The sequence below is a fragment of the Centruroides sculpturatus genome, unplaced genomic scaffold, assembly GCF_000671375.1.
Source record: "Centruroides sculpturatus isolate CEXI.00-Female unplaced genomic scaffold, Cexi_2.0 scaffold1385, whole genome shotgun sequence".
Lineage (NCBI taxonomy): Eukaryota > Metazoa > Arthropoda > Arachnida > Scorpiones > Buthidae > Centruroides > Centruroides sculpturatus.
Genome location: NW_019385547.1, coordinates 125,404 through 146,816, shown reverse-complemented (window position 1 = coordinate 146,816; position 21,413 = coordinate 125,404). Strand labels below are relative to the sequence as shown.

Here is a 21,413-nt window from a genome sequence, read left to right as displayed (position 1 = left end):
CTGACCTATTTTCTGATCGAGGGTCCCGTCCTTGGACATTATCAATCATATGACCTTGAAAAAAGACTGGGGAGAAAGCGGTACAAACCCGGCACGAGCGCAGTCAAGATGATTAATAGCGTAACGTCATTGGTCGTATTTGAAATACACAGCCAATCGGAAAAGAGAATTTAAATTTTTGAATAGTTAATTCCTTTTTTCATTACGAGATGGCGAAACTTGCTTTTCCATTCTGAAAATTTTGTAGCCATATAAATATATAATATAAATTAGATAAGTTTTATTGTAACTTTTCTAGATAAAATTAAAAAAATATAATAAAATTAATAAAATTATTTAGTATTAAAATTCGTTATAATGTAGATATATGTATAAATTTATATATTAAAGTAAGTCTAAATAAAGTCATTTAAAATTATTATATATTTAAAATTTTCCACAACTTATTAAGGTTTAAAATTTTAAAATATTTTAAGTGAGAATGATTATTCAAAAAAGTTTTATTTAGCACATATAGATGGCAGCAGGTGTAAGAATATACTTTTTTTTTTTTTTTTTTTNCACATAAAAGAATTTAAAAAATTAAAAGACTAGTAGCGCCAATATTTAACAGTGGCAAAAATACCAAATATTTATAATTAAAAAATTATTTTTTATTAATTAATAATTTTTATTAATTACTTATAAATTAGTATAAAATTATCTGAAATAGTATTTTTTTGGTATTTTTTTTTATAAATTTAATGTTTTCTATATTAAATTTTAGTCACGTGGATAACATGCTGTTTTCGACAATTTAGGGTTAGCTAAAAAGCTAATATCAATATTTGTTGTAATAAATTTATTATTTAAAGATGATTGACGACGATGAAAAGAAAAAAATGAGAAAAAAACACAAAAAGGGACGACTTATAATCAGGAATTTATCATTTAAGGTAGTTATTATTTGACAAATCGATATTAAAATAATATAATTGAGATTAGCCACTGTTCTTTTAAAAGTAAATTAAAATTTAAAAAGTATGAGTTACATGTATGATTAGGTATATTAAAATTAATTATAATTAAATTAACGTTGTTTATTTACACTGATAACTAATGATATAATAATATATAAGATATGAACAAATGAAATCAGTATATGCCCCTTTTAGATTTTGAGTGTATTTTACTCAAAAAATGTTACCTGTTGATACAAATGGGGATTTTTTTATGTTAAAAGAAAGAGCTCTGACAGTCAGTCCTGTGCTTGACTAATTTTTTGTTGTCATTTACAGTTTTTTTGGCTACTCTTTGAATCATTTGTAGCAGCCTCCTTGTTTGTAGCAAATCTGCATACTTTAAAAATTTTCCTGAAAGGTGCAAACACACAAAAATCAAATGGCAATTTGGTAGATGCTGTGAAACCTCTCATTGCCTTTGCCCAAGAAACCCAGCAGTAATCTTGGTAATGTACACTTGTACTTTATCATTAGGCTTACCATAATATTTTTTTCTCAAACCGGGACAATTTTGAGGAAATACTGACAACAGAAAATAAAGCCTACTAGGATAAGCCTACTAATTGAAAGTATTACATTTTATATGTATGTATGCATTTGTCCAGGAGTGGATCCAAAGGTCAGTGATGGAGCAATAACTCCTTTGAGATTTTTTATTGCAAACATGAATCTCCCTTATAGGTATGTTATAGTTTTTGAATTCATTTTCCTTATAAAATGAGCATGACTATTAAAACATTTGCTAGAACCTCAGATTTTTGATTGACATAAAAAAATATGACAGTAAATATCATTGTACTTCATTTCTTTAAGACAATAATTATGAAATATAATTAATATTGTGAAAAGGCTATATAAAAAGTTGTTAACAAAAAACAATGAGTTAAAAGCAATTTTTAATAACTTAACTGAACAGACTTATTATTAAGAAGTTATTAATATTTATCACTAGTGTAAACTCTCTTTAAAAATTCTTTGTCACTTAAATCGGTACCTTCAAAAATATGACAATATATTTGAGGACGTTCCTTCCTGCCACTACTAGGCATGCCTTATGTTTCTCACATTTCAAGTGATTTTTAATGTCTGAAGGTCCACTTGTTACTGAAAATTTTGAAAGACACAGTTTACTTTGTTGATACAATCGCAAACTTTTTTTAAAAATGGAAAATTTATTTTTAATTCATCAGTAAACACATGGTTTCTTTTTGGCATTTTGGAGATTAAATTAATTTAATGTACAGTACAAAACAATCACAAATGCCAACTAGCAATTTGAACTCAACTAAGATAGAATGTGTGCAACAACGATGTGGCCAGAATAAGTTTCAGTCTTGCCAACTCTAATTGAAATGAGATATCTAAAACATGAAATAAAAATATCTGGATGTCATATGCTACATGCTATTTTAAATTCTGTTTAAAAATCTCTGGATGAAAAAATAAAACATCTAAATTTATTAGACCACATGCTATAAATTTTGGGGAACATCTAGACAACATTAAAAGTACTTAGATCTAGATACACTCACTGTTGCCAATCTAAATATTTTTTAACAGAAGAGACATTTTAGTTGTCAAATCGCCATTTTACTCCAGGCTGCACTACTTTTACTCCTTATATATTCAACATTTTTAAAATCTTATCAAATAACTGGGACAAAATGACAAACTGGCTGGGATGCAGGGAATACATCATCAAAGCGGGACGTCTGGTAAGCCTATTTATCATGCAACAAGATACTGTTATCTTTTTTGATCTTTTGTTGTTGTTTGATGCAGAGGTTAAGGATGGTATATTTGTAACATTCTGAATTAATAGTGACTCTGAATTCCAACTCTGTGATTCTAATCATGATTCCTTGAATTTTAACAATAGTGACCTTTCATATTAAAGAAGAAAATAAACATGGCACCTTGCGGATGAGCTGTGCTTTGAACTTTTTTGGGGAAGTGAGCTCTGATGCTATTTTATGTTAATGACTTTTTGTTTAAAGTGGTACTGTACCATTGTGTTTCATTACCTGTCACAATTTAAAACAAAAAGTTCTCTTCCTTTGGCATACTTCTGTAGGCATTTAAAGAAACATGTAATTTATTGTTGCTTAACGTTTGTCATAAGCATTTGAGAATCCCTTAATATATTCAACTTTTTGATTCAGAGACTGCAAAGCACCATAATTCTTGTTGAATTCTATAGATTGAATGATTACTCCTATGTTCAGAAATTGCTTAAAAGTGGTTTCACAAACAGTTACTCACAGTAGTCATACCAGATTTGTAACAATGAGAAACAGAAAGCATACTGGAAAATGTCTTGCAAACAAGCCTAAATTGGTTATTACTGATTCCAATATAATGTGAAACAAATGATTTCATTAGATCATACCGTATATATTATAAATATTACATGTAATACAGTGCAATTTTGCTAATCTAAACTAGCACTAATCTAAAATCTGCTCTTGCCACTAAATGTTACAGTCAAAAAACAAAAAGAAACATAGATTATTTTTTAAAACATGAGAAATTTGTAAAATTAATATATACTACATATTTTAACATACATATATGCATAATTAAAAAAAATTGTGGAGGCATACACTACAGTTATTGAATATAAAGTGCAATACTTTGAATTGGGTGTAAAAAATCCATTTTCATAGTTTCTGAAGAAGTTGCCACGTTTCAAGTGAAAATACTTGAAGCCTAATTGAATCTGTTTTTTCTTGTTTTGGTGAATTTTTAATACTCAATTGAAAGTATTACATTTTATATGTAAGTATGCATTTGTCCAGGAGTGGATTCAAAGGTCAGTGATGGAACAATAATTCCTATGAGATTTTTTATTGCAAACACGAATCTCCTTTATAAGTATGTTATAGTTTTTGAATTCATTTTCCTTATAAAATGAGCATGACTATTAAAACATTTGCTAGAACCTCAGATTTTTGATTGACATAAAAAAAATATGACAGTAAATATCATTGTACTTCATTTCTTTAAGGCAATAATTATGAAATATAATTAATATTGTTTATTTTATTAAAAAAATTAAAAATGTCTCTTGACATTTGTTACTGGACCTGCTTCAATATTTCTGTGTAATTTTTTTTGATTTTGTTTCTAACCCTATTAATCTGAATAGCCCCATACAATAGTTAGCTTGGATTAGCAAGACTGCACTGTAATCATGAAAAGACAATGTAGATAATATGCAAAAGAAATTTAATTAATATAAATTTTATTTTTAATCAGATTACAGAAGATACTCTGAAACAAAAATTTTCAAAATTTGGGAATATTATAGACATAAAAATTCCAACAAAGCCAGGTAGGAAATTAATAATATTAAATTATTAAACCACCCTTGTACATACTCATTGAACCTTTATCCCCAATACTGATATTAGATTTTGGAACAAACATTTTCGGCCTCATCCGAGGTCTGCTTCAGGTTAAATGAAAATTAGATTCCAAACTTATAACGGTTTTTGAAACACATTCCAATGTTCAGTTTTAAAATAAATTTGAATGTTGAGTTTTAAAATAAAATAAATTTGAAGATATGCACATGCTATGGAGTGTTGTCTCTTTCTTGCTCTTCTCATAAGTAGCACCAGGCGTATGAAAGCATGTTGCCATCTTTGGAGTTTATACATCTCCCTGTCCGGCTGGCCCTGTATATTTCAAGGGCTTCTAGGGCACTGTGTGGTCTGTGGTCATTTTATCAGTTTGGCACTGGATAGGTCTGCATAAACCTCTGGGTTGGTGGCATAAGTGGATAAGGCAGTGGTGTAACGAGCATGGTCTATTGTCATATCTGTGCTCCTTGACTCTCTGTTGGATGGAACGTTTAGTGGAGCTGATATACACCATTTCTCACCTAAACTTGTCATCTCACACCAGAATACTGTATACTCCCAGAGTCCTGAGATCATCCTGTTTGTCTTTTTCATTGTGTAATAACATATATATATATATATATAGTGGGGGACCTTCAGTATGTTAATTTGGTGCCAGTTTTGACTGCAATTTCTTTATATAAAGCTTGAAATCATTGGTTGCACTCAACTGTGGTGCGTCTGCTGGCTGGGTTTCGATCCCAATCTTGGTTGCAAGCTCTTTGAGTGTTGGGTGTACCATGTGTATCACATGGTCTGGAATAGGCACACACTAACCCCCTGTATTATTTCTTTTTTGTAACCATGTGTTATCGTGATGCACTTTAGATTCTGTAGTTCAATTGCTGTGTCCCTCCAATTGGAAGGGTGTGTATATGCTTTCCTAACTAACGCTCTGAATGCTGCGATTTTATACAAGTAAGGGTCAGCTGAGTTTGCTGGTATAAACCATGGGACATAGCCTGGTTTATAGTATATACCGGTATCGACCACTCCTCCATTGAGCCTGGTGTATGTCTAGGAAGCAGGCGTTGGTGATGGTTAATTGGTCGAGTTTAGGGTCAGCCCATATGGATTGTCGTTCATTTGACTTAACAAATCATTGACATTTGGTTCTGTTTTCCATAGGATAAATACATTGTCTACATATCTCTTATATATAATTATATTGGACCTATACTCAGGTATGACTCTTTGTTCTAGTCTACGTAATACTAACTCACATAAGTTGCCAGACAGTAGGCTGCCCATGGGTACCCCATGTTTTTGTAGGTAGGTCCTGTTGTCAAACTGGAATATGGAGTTGTAACACATGAGATGTACCATCTTTAAGACCTGTTTGCGATGTATTGGCATTCTGCAATTGGTGAATAAGAGATCCCTCAGAGTGCAGAAGCATAGTTATAATCTTATCGAGGGATATAACAGTACAAAAAGCGGTCCACAACATTGCATTGGACCATCTGAGGGATTACAATTTAAGCGTCAAGAACCCCATAGAACTAATAGAGCTCTTAAGACAAGTGCATCTAACATAAGGGAGCCCACATCACAGTGTTTGACTTTGTATGGAGACTTTTGATGATATTTGTAAAGCTTACAAGGACAAAGCCATGTCCAGAACACGTGTTTTTGAGTGGCATAAAAAATTCAAAGATGGTCAGGAAGATATCAAAGATGAACAATGTGCTGGACATTCAACAGTGACTTGAACCGATGAAAACATGGCCAAAGTGCAAGAACTTTTATCACCAGTTAGGTGTTCATTTGATAGTATAGGAGTTAAATTTAGGGAAATCCACTGTGCATTCAATTGTGACTGATGATTTGCAAATGTGGAAGGAGTCCGTAAAGTTCGTGCTGAAGGTATTATCAGAAGAAACACCAAGTGACAATTTGTTGTGAACTGTTGGAACGTTTGGAGATTAATCCAGATTTTTTGAGAGTGATAACCAGTGATGAAACTTGGGTTTTCAAGTATGATCCAGATACCAAAAGGCTGAGTGGCACACAAGCACCTCTTCTTGATCATAAAAGACTCACATGAGTAAATCAAGAGTGAAATCGATGCTCATTGTCTTCTTTGATACAAAAGGTGTGGTCTACAAGGAGTTTGTGCCTGTTGGACAAAACATTGAATGGTAAATTTTATGCAGAAGTACTCAGATGTTTGAGGATTAGGGTCCCCCAAGTCCAAAGGGAGATTGCTGATACATGAATGTTCCATCACAACAATGCACCCAGTCACAAGTTGCTAATTGTGAGGGAGGCACTGGCCAAACACAATGTGTCTCAACCACCGTACAATCCATATGTGGCCCCCAACTTTTTTTGTTCCCTTGGATCTAAAGGAGTCTGAAAGGACATTGTTTTGGAACAATTGAGGCAGTCCAAGAGGTTTCAACGGGTACCTAAACAGCCTTGCAGTTGCAGGCTTCCAGGGGCGTATGAAGACTGGAAAAAGCACTGGCAGCTGTTGATGCAGGAGGGTCATATTTTAAAGATAATTAACTCACTGTATATATATCTTCAATAAACTTATTTTTATGATTTTAGTCCCGATACTTATTGGACAAACCCTGTAGAATAAAATGAAATTTTGATAATTTACAAACTTCTTTAATAATACTAAAGTACAATCAACTTGCATTAATACAAATTTCTATGGAAACAGTACAGTAGATCTCCCTATAAGACGGTAGATACGTTCCGTTCTTTATGAATCAATTTTGTAGGAATCATAGTTTACGGACTACGGCTGTTTGAAAGGTTTTCTTTCATAAAATTAATCGATTCTAGACTAATTCGACTCAACATTTCCAAAATACGTATATTTTTTTGAAAATAATCCGTATAAACTACGTTATAAACAAAAAATTGTAGGATTGCTTACCGAGTGTGTACCGTTCGACTACGCCCGTTGCTAAAGCTTGGTTTCGTCGCGGAACAGCGCATCAAACCGCGGCCGCGATTTCTGATATTATTTTTCTGCGAAAACTTCGTTGACCTTTGGAGACATCCTTAATATAAATAATTTTTATGGCCGTTAAATAAGAAATGTTTCTTTCACAAGAAATGTATAAAATTACAGTACTGGACAGACGATAGGTCGCCTAACTCGCCGTAGCGTGACGCTAGACGGCGAAAAATATATATTTAATTATAATAAAGTTACAATAAATTAAGTTAATATATAATTATATATACAGTACCTAATTTATATATAATTAATATATAATTATATGTACAGTACCTAATTTATATATAATTATATGAACAGACGATACTAAACTCAATTTATCCGCCTAAACGTCCGTAGCGTGGCGCTACGGACGGCGGGAAAGTAGTTCGGCTGCCCGATGACGTTTTACGTATTATAGGAGTTATTTTTACCGTTGTTTACGGATACTGCCACAATATTTATAGGAATCATAACTATAGGAAACGGTTTTATAGGGGGATCTACTGTAATTAGTTTGTTTTATCAAAATTAATGATTTTTAGGGTTAAGGTCACAATTGTATAATTTATGGAGTTAAGAATTAATAAACAATAAAAATTTTTAAATTATGATATTTTTAATTAATTTACTATTAATTAAAGTTAAATAAAATAAAATTTATTTACGAAAATAAATTAACAATATAAATTATTTTCAAATCAAACAAAATGAGGAGGAAACAGTGTTAGCCATTTAAGTGTGGAGCAGTATATCAGAGTGGTTAAACAAAACAAAGCTAAAATAAATTGTGATTTTTTTTCTGTTGAAGATTGTTTAATTAAATTAAATTAAAAATGTAGAAAATACTTTTTTGATGCCAAAAGAGTAAAAGAAAAGGAGCCAAATTTGGCTCAAAATCATCATGTATGCACCTTTAATATGCAAACTAGCATGTGTTTGCATGGGACTACATTTATTTAAAGAGGTGATCTGGATGTCCTTAAACTATTTTCTGAGTACAATAGAATGGTTTGCTAAAACCAGATGCTTGAATTACTCTACAATTAGAGGTCAAATGCAGTCTTTGCTTACTAGAACATCATCTTTTTTATTCAAAATAACATTTATTGCAGTACTGCTTTTCTTCTTACACTTTTTGACATGAATAATAAAATCATTATTGAAAATAGGGTTATTTCTTGGAGGTTATGAAGGGAATTTACTGTTTGGTTTAATGAATTCTGGTAAAATTTTTATTTGCTTTATTGCATGAAAACTAACATTGTGACAATGGCATTGGCTATAAAAAATTTTTGCCAGGGCACAATGGCAGAAGAATTCACTTTATCAATGTTTGTTTTAAGGCGAGTTGAGTGTACTATATTTGAATATTATTATTGACTGGTTTTGGTAAAATTTTAATATATAAACATTCCAAGAACCTGATGTTTTAATAATCAACCAACCAACAGCCAAATTAATCGGGTAGAAATTATGCTACAAATATTAATTAGAAATTACATGACAAGAACAACTAGAGGTAAATGTTAGGTGCCATCTCTTAATGAAAGTAGTAACTATAATTTAAATTTAAATTTAGAATAGTCTGGAAGAAAAGAATTGGTCCAGAGAGGGAGTTGAACTCACAACATCTGCTTACCATGCGGTGCACTGACCAGTTATGCCACCCAGACCTCCATGCACTGCATGCAGAGGTTGTGGGTTCAACTCCCGCTCTGGGCCAATTCTTTTCTTCCAGACTATTCTAAATTTAAAATTAAATTATAGTTACTACTTTCATTAATAGATGACACCTAACATTTACCTCTAGTTGTTCTTGTCATGCAATTTTTAATTAATATTTGTAGTATAATTTTTGCTTGATTAATTTGGCTTTTGGTTGGTTGTATAAAATTTTAATATTATATTTTTTACTAACTAATGTTAAATGAAAAACTTTTAATGACATTTAGGATGAATATTTGCTTAAAAGTTTAGCAAATATTCATCTTAACAGAAATCAAAATAGGAATAATAATCCTATAATATAAAGATCTGTTATAAGAAACATAAGAAATATTTTATTACTAGTATTAAAATAGTTTATTTCTTTTCATTTCTTTCTTTCTTTCTTTTTTTTTTGACTACTATTCATCAAATATTGTCTTGTGTTAATTCATTTTTAAAATTATTTCATTTTTTAGCTCTTTATCTACAATACATTAAAACAGGGGTTACCAAACTTTTTTCATAGTGGGCTACATAACTGAGAGAATGATGAGCATGGGCCCCATAACCATTTTGTTCAATACAGCACACTGAATACACAAAAAATAAAGAAAACCAACATATTTATTTACCAATACACAAACACGATCACTGCAACAAGCTTGTAATTGCTTTCCTTAGAAACTTCATTGCAGGTACTTATACAAAAAAAAAACTCTGATATTAAAAGTTGCAAAAAGTTGAAGTTTTTATTTCACCAATTTATCTAAAAATTATATTACTGTCAGATGAAAAAATCAGTTTAGACCAATTTTGGCATTTTTACTTACACTTATTTTAATTTTATTTACATAGTAAGTTTATCTACAATCTATGATATTTCCATATAAATACGAGGGTGGTTTTTTCAACATCCAGTGGTCCATAAAACAAAGACAAGTGTAAATAACAAAATTAATTTACTGTACAGGTATACCTCGCCTTACGTCAGTAATTGGTTCCAGGAGAGGCGACATAAGTCCCTCTCCTGGCCATCTCAAGTCGCTGGCAGCAACATTCTATGAAGAGGGGATTGCAAAGCTTGTCCACAGATATGACAAATGCCTCAATCTTCATGAGGTTATGTCAAAAAGTAACCATGTTTGCACCTAACTTTTGTTAATAAATTAATTTTGTTATTTACACTTGTCTTTGTTTTATGGACCATCAGAGGTTGAAAAAAAACCGTCTATGTAATTATATTTTAGCTCATTTGTGGCACAGTGTGGCAATCAGTCCGATGAACTGACTTCACGGGCCGGATTCAGCCCACAGGCTGTAGTTTGGTGACCCCTGCATTAAGGGAATCTCTATTTTGTACCTGATATGGTTTTGACCAATACTGCATTAGAATGATTGAGTAGTAAGGAGTAAGGCCTTAACATATCGGACCCAAACTAATGAAACAATTGTAAAGGTTCAACTTTACAATTGTTTCATTCCTCATAGTGACAGGCAAATATCTTTGCTTCATGATCATCCAACTGACAACATTAATGATTCAAAAAATTGTTATTGTATATAAATCACAATTGTTGATGTTATAATGCAAATAATTCTATATTCTGTTCTTTTTTAATTGTTGTTTTTAAAGTATTTGATAATTAGAATAAATATCAGTTACTGAAAAATCATTACCCAGTTGTTTTTGTACATTATAACTATCTTTTAAAGTTTTTTATATTTTGACATTTCATATTATAACTATATTTCTCTTAATTTTATATTTTATTTAGATGGAAAAATGAGAGGCTTTGCATTTGTTGAATTTGAGAAAACAGCATCTGCCATCAAAGCTATTAATGGATTGAATGCAAAAGAAATATTAGGTAAATGATAAATATTGTAATTTTATAATAATTGAAATATTTCAAAAATTATTTTACATTTCTTGTCAGTTAAAACAAATTTTATTTCATTTATCAGGAAGACCTGTTGCAATTGATTTTGCAGTAGCAAAGGACAGATATCAGAAGTTAATGTCACAGAAAAATCAAACACACAGTAATTTTAATGTAGAAAAGGAAAAGACATCCTCAGAAGAAGAAGAAAGTGAAGAACAATCAACTAAGCTGGTTAGGAAAAAACGAAAGCTACATGAAAGAGACCTTAAAAATAAGAGTGATTCTACAGATAATGAGGAAAGTGAAGATGAATCAGAAGATGAAGATAAATCAGGAAATGATAGTGAAGATGAGAGTTCAGATGATGATGAAAGTTCAGTTTTAAAAGGTGATTTATGAATATAGTAGAATATTATAAAAACTGAAATTTTAATTATTTAATGTTGTATAATATTTATATTTATTAAATTAAATCTGATTGTAGTTATATAATATACATAACTTTATGATGATAAATAAAAATGAAGAAATTTTTGAAAAAATTCAATTTTTAAAACTTTAAAATGTCAAAAATTCATTTTTAAATTTTATAAAATGACTTTTCATATCTTAAAAATTTTTGTTGATGAGTAAAATGTACATGTTAATAATGAATTTGAATTGTTTATAATATTTTTGCACAAGAAGATGGTAAAATAATTTTTGCAAAGCTATTTAAAATGCAAAAGTTAGATTGCAAAATATATGGTAAGGTTGCACAAAGTGATATGGAAATTTAGAAATGATAAAACATTACAAGAAAATGTCTTTCAGTCAAACAATTTTAGAAATGTAAATAAAAAATTAAAGTACTGAAAATGATATCGCAAGCACTACCTATCTTACATGATTTTGCATCTCCTAAACTTTATTTTGAAGATAACAATGTATGTTCTTATTGCTAATTTTTTAAAATTAATAGATTCTTTCATGCAGACTATGCTAAGCATTCTCAAAAGAGAAAGTCTTACAGAAATTATAACATAAGACTATAGTATTTTTATCTCTAATCTATTAGTAGAACTTAACTTAATACTTGTTGGTTTAAATTTTATATTGTATGCAAGCATGCCATTATGCTAATTTGAATATTATTATGATATGAATATTTATTTTTATCTATAAATTATTTAGTTGATAGAAATAAACTTTTAGTAATATTTTAATATCTAAGAAATATTAAAATATTACAAATCTTCTACCTAAATTTTGGATTTAATTTAAATACCATATTTACTTGCATATCAGACGATCTTGCATATAGGACAGTGTGTGACTTTAAAGATCGAAATAAAGAAAATTAGATATATTAATACAATTCTAATTTTATTTCATTTAATCACAAATAAAATATCAAATGCCTGTAAATGCATGCATTGTCCCACAAAAATTACTAGCATTTTAAACTTTAAGGAAAAGTCTTGTAAAATCGGCAATATAATTTGTTCATGTAAATTGGACAGTCGGGAACCTTTTTTGCCAATTCTTAACAGTCAAATACACTCTCCATCGATTACACATATGAGTCTCTCCGAATTTGATTTCCGAATAATCAACTGTTTTCACGTGGAAATGGATTAAAACTTATATTGGACTTCTGTGTGATTTTGGAATTTCATTTGTTTGTTTTGTTAAGTTATGGCAATGCAACACTTATGCAATCTGCCTAGAAGTATGCCTTCCAGGTGGTCTTTTTAAGGTTAACTGCATAACTATTCAGATGTTACAAACATGGAGAAAACTCAGAAAACCATGTGGCCAGCTTGTTCTAGTGAGGCGTGAACCCAAGAACGAACTCCCAGTATTCAGGGAACGAACTCTTTGGCCGTTGATAGGCCGATTTTGGAATTTCAATTTGGAATTCAATTTGAAAGCTTTGCTTTTCTTATTGCTATTCATCTTTACTCCTGACAATACACAAGAACTATTCAAATGACTGAGATAAAATAGCTTTGTTTTTAAATACCAGAGGGTGAATATCCAGTAAAAAATGTGAATACACGGTTTATAAAAATTATTGCAAAAATGCAAAGAATTCTTCACTCGTGTATACAGGACAACCTAGGGTTTTTGAAGCAGTAAAAAATGAATAGAAACCTTGTCTTATATGTAAGTAAATATGGTATTTTTAGAAGTTTTTTACAAATTCAATGCTTTGTTATGTTATATTAAAATAAAATCATTACAGTGATTTATATAGTTTAAAACCAGAACGAAAAACAATATTTATCTTGTTAGTGAAGACTTAAGTTTTTAAAGCATAAAAGAAAAAAAAATAAGAATTATTTTAATTCTTAGTGCTAGCTCTCCACTTTAAAAAATAATAAATAATGATCTTAGGATTTGTGTTCTTTTGATGTAGAATGATTAATTAATTCACTTTTGGGTGAATGGACACTTAACACTAGCTTGGAAGAAATGTTAGGTTAAAGAAGTTAGCATATGAGGGAAGATTGTCAATTTTGTGCAATTTATTATAAAATGGAATAACTTGAAATTCATACCTGTGACCAAATTTTGCAAGGAGCACTAAAGTGGGCAATGTAAATTTTTATATATTACAATTTGGATATTATGATGATTTCTTATAGCAAAATTCTTGTTTTATGAAGAAAGAACAATATGAAAAATTACTTTTTAATTACTTTTCAAAATTGCTTGTTGTTTGTTTTTTTCAGCTGTGTTTATTTCATGTAGAAAAAATACACTTTGATATCACTGTTACATTTAATTGTTTGGTACTTTGGAATTCTTTGTTTTCATCATATTAAAATCTTACTTGGCTGTTGATGTCATTGCATAGATCATATTTTGCATTTTATCAATGCTTTTATTTCCAAAAATTACATTTTATAATTTTTTGAAATTTATTTTATTACAATATTTTATTTAAATAATTGTTGGGCTGCAATTTGAAAAAATTGTAGACTTGTAAATTCCTACTGTTGTCTATCCTTCCTTAATCTCGAGAATGGTGCTAGATAGATGAAAGTCAAGATCAGATATGGAAAGCTAGAGACAGGAGGCCCTGATTAACTATATATGAACTTCTGGTCTAGACTGGAAATCACATGAATTCAATTTAAAAATTTTCCCCTGTATGGAGTTATGTAGATGGCTGGCATGACTGTTGTTATCAGGAAAAGTGCAATCCCTGATGTACAGGGGCAAGACACTATAAATTTGAGATGGAGAATGTATGTTTTAAATTAAATAAATTAAGAATATGATTAAAAATTGCAGCCTGGCATTGTGACGATATCACAATAAATAATTGTTTTAATTTTATTTTTTTCTTGTTATTTTTATACATGCAGATCTTAAGTACTGTACATAAAAATTCATGTTTTGTTTCATCATTATTTGACAAAATTTCATCAGAATGGATTAAAAAAAGATGAATGACAAATTCTGATTGTGATTTCTGTTTAAGTTCAAATTCTGTTTGTTAGATCATTTATTTATATTGTTTTCAGAGGAAGTAGAAGAAAGTCCACCAAAGAAGAAAATAAAAACAGTAAAGCCACAAAGACCAAATGATGCTCATGAAGGAAAGACTTTATTTATTAGAAATTTATCATTTGATACCACTGCAGATAGCCTGAAGGAAGCTATGTCTAAATTTGGTGAAATTAAATATTGTCTTCTCTGCATTGATAAATTAACTGATTATCCTAAAGGAACTGCATTTGTACAATTCATAAATAAAGAAGATGCAGAAAAATGTTTAGCTGAAGTAATGCAACCAGATAAAGTAAGCTCTTTAGTATATTTTTCAAGTCTGTTTATAATCTACTCTTAACCTAACCATTTAATTGAAGAATACAAAATATATTTTCATTTTAACAAATATTTATATATTAATCTATAAGTATTAAATTTTTAATCAGTTAAATTATAACTATTTTATTTAAATAATAATCTTTAATTATGTAATAATAAATTTTAAATTGGAAATGATATTTAATATGAAATATAATATACATAATAAATACATCATTATGTATATTATATTTCATATTAAATATATATATATATTTAATATGAAATATAATAATAATAATTATATACAAATAAATCAGAATAACTACTTTAAGAATTTGAATTTTTTAAATACAAAGGTTGCCAAGATACCTATCTCTGGATAGGTATCTTGGCACTCTTATATGTCAGAGTGTTCATATACATATTACAAAGTAAATAACATAGTAATGTTGTTTACTTTGTGTTTTTACCACTGAAGAGGAACTGTTAGATAATATAGTTTGAAGTGCATCTGATGTAAGTACATCTCTTCAATATTAATAAAAAGGACTGTTGAAAGATCAGAGTAATTTTATTTTTAAAATGTATTTAATTGATCTCCCATGGTATACAAGAAAGAAAATCTTTGTATCAATATTTAGAAAGTTTTCCTATTCCTGAAATCCTGAAATTTTTTAAATCTACTAGCCCTTTTTTCATTTATAAATTATAGAATATTTAACTACAGACTACTAGCTCTCTAGAACTTGTAATATTTATTCAACTACATCTTGAGATCTGTATATCTCTTAACTTGAGAAGAAAGTTGTTTTATAAACCAAAAAAAAAAAAAACCCAAAATTAAATCCATACCAGGTGTAGCAGCTTTTCTCATACAATTTACAGCTTGATCTAATTCAAATAATGTGCAATAAACCATCCAAAACAATCCATTTCTTTGTTAAAATAAAAAATTATGATATTCTCATTTTGTCCTAAGATGAATGGTCAACCATCATTCATCTTAGGACAAATTGAGTTAACTCATTTCCAAAATGATATTGAATTTGTACAATTTAATAAATGGTTATCCATCTTTTTGAATATAAACATTTTTCCATTTTAAATATTCATTTAAAAATTTTGTTTTATTATACAGTGTTTGTCCAATAAGTATCTGAACTGATTTTTTCCTGTTAATGGGAATGGATGGAGGATGGTTTCTATGGGCGGGTTCAGTGGTGGGGATGTCACATAAGCTATGAGACCCAACTCAGTTGTCTCCAAGCCTTTGGAGTGTGTAATCTACACACTCCAAAAGCTTGGAAGTGAAAGTGAAGTGCACCCGAAGTGAAAGTGTGTTTAATGCTCATGTCAAGAGTCAAGATGCAGCAAACCATTGAGCAGTGTTTTGCCATCAAATTTTGCGCTTAATTGAACAAATTCACTATTGAGACTTTGGACATGATCCATGAGGCTTACAAGGATGAAGCCATGTCCAGAATGCATGTTTTTGAGTGGCGTAAAAAATTCAAAGATGATCAGAAAGTTCCATTAGGTAATAAATAAAACACACACATGGATTATAAAATAAATGTAAGTTTTTATTATGTACACTATGTACACACCTTACAATAATTTTTAACATAGTTGCCTTCACTATTGAGGCACTTACAGTGGGACACAAGTTGTTATATTCCTGATCATAAAAATCTTTATCCTGAGAAGCCAAACCATGTGGTAACAGTATCTTTGGCTTTTTTGATAGTTTTGTATTGCTGGCCATCAAGAAAAAAGATTTTAAGTGCAAAAAGAGATGAAAGTCACTAGGTGTCAAGTCTGGACTCTAGAGGGATGAGGAAATTGTTCCCAGCTGAAAGATGTCAAGAGTTGGTGCATTGCATTCTCAGTGTGAAGACTGGTCATTATCATGAATGAAAACAATACCCTAGCTTAACATGCATTTTGCTTATTCTGTATTGCACAATGCAATTTCCTAAGTGTTTTGCAATAGCTGCTGGCATTATTTTTTCTGTTGGCAACATAAAATCCAAATGCAATGCTCCTTATAAGTCCCAAAACATTGTGCACATGATCTTCAGTGGTCAGCATTGATTTTGCTTTTGTCTTTCTTGGTGATGAAGTGTGCCTCCACTATATGAACTGTCATTTTGTTTCAGGCACCATAAGCAAGTCTCATCCCCAGTGATAGAGCTTAAAAAGTCATCAATTTTTAACATGATAATACCATGTTAAAAATTCTAAGGTACTGCGTAGATATTTCTTTTTGTGGTCTTCTGTAAGCCATTTTGGAACCTGGCAGGCACACAGTTTGCAGAAATGCAATTTTTTTCAATACAATTTTATGAAATAAAGAACATGAAATTTGTAGAAAATGCAATGACAGATGACATGATGAATCATCTATTATCTTTATTCTTCTTTTCAATTTCATGCAGTAAGTCTTCAGTCACCAAAGATGGGTTTCCACTTTGTTCATCATGATGCATGTTTTCATGATATTTGTCAGAATTTCCATCTCATTGAAGTACTCATTACATATTCTCCATACACGTACAAATTTGTCAGTGAATTTGTCTGCTGGTTTAATGTTTCTTGCATTTAAAAAGTGAATCACAGTGTGCATCTCACATTCAACAGTTGTCTCAATTTTCTTGAACATTATAAACACAAACTATGAAATTTCTGCAATAACTTATTGTCTACAAATAGTGTAAACCATCCTTTCTCAAAGTGGGCGATAACGCCCCCTTGTGGGTGCTGGAGACTTTCAGGGGGGCAGTAGAAGGCTCAGTGATTAAACATGAGTTTTATTTCTTCTCATTGAAACATTCTTTGATCTCAGAAATAGGATATTGGTCACACCCTATTTATCCTATCCATATAATAATACATGTTTAAACATTATATTTGCAATAACTGTTTTTAAGATACACAACAAATGGTAATGTAAAAATGTAAATTAAAAAATATGGGGCACTAGATTTTTTAATCTCAAAGTGGGTGGTGGTTGAAATAAGTTTGAGAACCTGTGGTGTAAATCTTGCTAATGTATCAACAAACTCAGTGCAGATGCACATAATTGCAATTGCAGCACTGCTACAGCAAGAGTTACAAATGGAACTTACTTTCTGGACTTACCTTGTTTAAATAAACAGTACGTTTTAGTTGTAAGGTATATTTAGACTAAATGAGAAAAGACAAATGTATGGAACATAATTGTTTTGAGGTATCTTTCCATTGGAAATCCTTCTATTTTGGAATTAAAGTAAAGTTACTGAGTATTTTAAGGGAATGAGAAATAGAAAGATCTGGCAAAACAATAGAATGATTGGATTTAAAACTACTAATTGGGTTAATAATGATATGGATGTTAAGACAAAGAAACTAGATTAAGAAAAGATTTCTCACATGTTGAAAAACACAAATTGTTTGAAATCAAAAAAATAATAAATATCATTTAGAAAAAATTTGTTCATAATACTAAGATTGAGAGTAAGAGGGGAGACTGTAAGGAACCAAGTCTGAGCTTTATTTTTATTTTACTTTTATTTTGCTTTCATTATATTTTGTTTGGGGCTTATGTTTAGTTAAAACGAAGGTTTCCTCACCATTCACCTTAGTAACTTAAAAATAGAAGAAAAACCAACTCACCGACGAAAGAAAAGCGCCGTAGAAAAACTCGCGCACACTTGCGCTTCCCAAGCAGAAAAAAGTAAGTCCGCACCGAGAAAAAGGGGGGGGAAGACCCCACAACCCAGTTAGGAATCGCTAAACCTTAAAAGAATAAAGCATCCCGATAATTGTTAAAAAGAATAATGTAAAAGGTTAGCGAAGTATTGTCGGAAAATAATCTGCCAGATAAACAAGAAAAATTTAATGTTACAGATAAGTATGTAAATGAGGAGAGTGAGCTCATTCAGAATTGTGACGTCACCTCACACTATAAAGCCTCTAACTCAAGTGAAAACGAACGAGGTGAATTCCTGATAGCAACGAGCTTTGGTGAGCTTCGTAGCAGTGAACGAGAGAGGTGTCCGATAGGATTTTGAAGTTATTCGATTTGTGGATCGACGATTATAGAAAGTCTTGAGAGTTTGAGGAAATAGGTTCCTAGTATATTGAGGTGACGATTAGGATCTTTAATTTATAAGAATTATTGTTTATAAGTTAATTCTTTGATTTTGTCGAATTCCAAAGGGGAATAGAATTAAGTTAGAAATAGATTGATTTGAGTTTGTCGGATTGATTCTTGTTGAATTTCATTGAATAAATTATTGTTTGATTTTTACTAAATACTGTATATAGTTTATTACTAGAAGTTTAATTAAATATTTGATTTTGTTATTGACAAACTTTGTCATTATTTAATTCGGTGCACGCTTAAAGTCCAGGCCTGGCACACTAACGCGAATCCGCGTAAAGTACCCGTTAGGGAACGGCTATTTCCGGCACACAGTAGTGTCGATAATCGCTGGAAAGTCGGAAAAATAATATAGTACTTTACAAGACCAGCTATCCATCGAATATTTTTGGAGTTAAAACCACCTAAAAGTATAATTTTATGAGAGCACAAATTTCTAAAAGAATTTTAAAAATCTTTGTAAGTATAAGGATCTATCCTGGTAATGATTGGGATGCATACAGTTATGATTGTGATTGAATAACTAGAAATAACACTGACTAATATAGTATCTGCAAATTCAAAAAGTTTTAGATATTTGAAGTTAGAGATGATAGATATTCATAATAACTTCTCCTTGTTGATTAATTTGATTAGTAAGATGTTTCTAGCCAAAATTGTGAATGATATCAGTAGTGTTATCCAGCTTTTGGTGAGAATTAGTACAGTAATACCCCGAACTTATGCGATAGGTGGGACCGAGCGATAACCGCGTAAGTCGAATTCGCATAAGTCGGGGTATAATTTCGCATATAAATACATACAAATAATTTTTAATTGGGGCAGAAGACTAAAGACAACAATAATTTAGAAAAAAATGTTTAATAAAATCTTAGATAATACATATGTATAACAAATTATATTATTATACAATTTTTCACATTTACTTGATTATCACACCATAATTTTAACATTGTTTCCATCTCAGGGATAATACCGTGACGTTTACGAATGATGCTTGAATTTAAAGATTGAGCATTTTTTACCGCTTTGTGAATTTTTTCTTTATCCTTTATAATTGTTCTGACCGTCGATTCCGGTAGATCAAACTTCTTTGCCAATTCACAAATTTTCACTTTTGTATCGAAGTCTTTAATAATGTTAACTTTACATTCCAAAGATAAAGTTTTTCTTTTCTTGTTTGATGCAGAAGAATCAATTCTACTTCGTTTGGATGACATAGTAGTCTCTCGAGTATCCGTAGATATAACAAACACAGAAATAAATAACACAAAATAAATTGTAGCTATATGTTGATTCTGTGCGACACATCCGAACATGTAAGCTGAACAATAGTGTGGGGGGAGTGAGTAATCGAGAGTTGCGTGGCGCTCAAACACAAGACGAATCAACGAGATTTGAAAATCGTGTAACTCCGGGTTTGCGTAAGTCGGGGTATTACTGTAATTGATAGTTTAAGTTTCAGATAGATGAGAGAAAGGAAGCTTAATCCCAAGAGATCTGATATTTTGCATAAATGTCTTTAAACTAGGCAGGATAGCAATGTTTGAGTGAAAAAATAATTAAAAAAAAAATTATAACAATAAAAATGATATAAAATTTGTTAAATATAAACAATCAATTATTTATTGTGACATTGTCACAATGCTGGGCTGCAATTTTTAATCATCATTTAATTTTAAAAAAATCACATGACTTCAGTCCAGATCAGAAATTTGTATAAGGTTAATCAAGGTCTCCAGCCCCAAAGCTTTCCTTTCTGGTCTTGATTTTTATCTATCTAACTCAGTTCTCTAGATTAACAAAGGACAGACAGTCAGAGAACAGTGGGAATACATTTACTTATATTTATTGGGCTGCAATTTTCAAATTGCAGCCCAATAAATATAAGTATATGTTGATAAAACAATAATATAAATGACAATATTGATTATAAATAAAATTAAATAAAAATATGGCAGATGATAACTAGTATAATTAAAAACTACTCTATTGATATTGTAAATTGGTAATGATAGAAAATAAAATTATTGGTAATTGTTGATAATAAGAAAGACAAAAATGTGAAGTGTGTTGGTGTGTAAATAAAAAAAAAATATATATATGAGAACAAGATAGTATTAAAAAGTTACTAACCTGTAATATAAAAGTAGAATGAATGATAAGTGAAAAGTTCAGAAGCACATTAGCACATAAGTCTCCCTGTTAGAAAGCACAAATATAACTAACTTTATATCATGCCATAGTATTCCATTATATGAAGATAGGTGAGGGATATGGATGAATCTATTTACATGCTGTTGTGAATTGCAAAGTTTATACAAAATGTTCTTGATAAAAAATTAAAGGCAAAATCATTCAGAAAATCTTCTCTGAGTAAAAGCTGGATGAAGAAGTTTGAATGTGACAGGATCAAGGTAAACAGCAGCTTTGTAATGTAAAAGTAGAACAAATGTTAAACAATTTGTTCAGATGCACACCAATGCACAAGTTTGTTTTCTGAGGAAT

General features: G+C 30.3%; 1 protein-coding gene across 1 annotated transcript in view; it reads left to right on the top strand.

Moving 5' to 3' along the window:
- The first annotated feature begins 759 nt into the window (after positions 1-759).
- Positions 760-21,413, top strand: part of LOC111639997 (RNA-binding protein 28-like) — a 33,734-nt gene continuing 13,080 nt past the window's right edge. Inside the window, exons 1-5 of the mRNA XM_023385990.1 lie at positions 760-935; positions 4,260-4,335; positions 10,850-10,942; positions 11,040-11,345; positions 14,473-14,750. Of these exons, the coding sequence (XP_023241758.1) occupies positions 855-935; positions 4,260-4,335; positions 10,850-10,942; positions 11,040-11,345; positions 14,473-14,750 (834 nt within the window). The 5' untranslated portion in view covers positions 760-854. The remainder of the gene's footprint in view (positions 936-4,259; positions 4,336-10,849; positions 10,943-11,039; positions 11,346-14,472; positions 14,751-21,413) is intronic.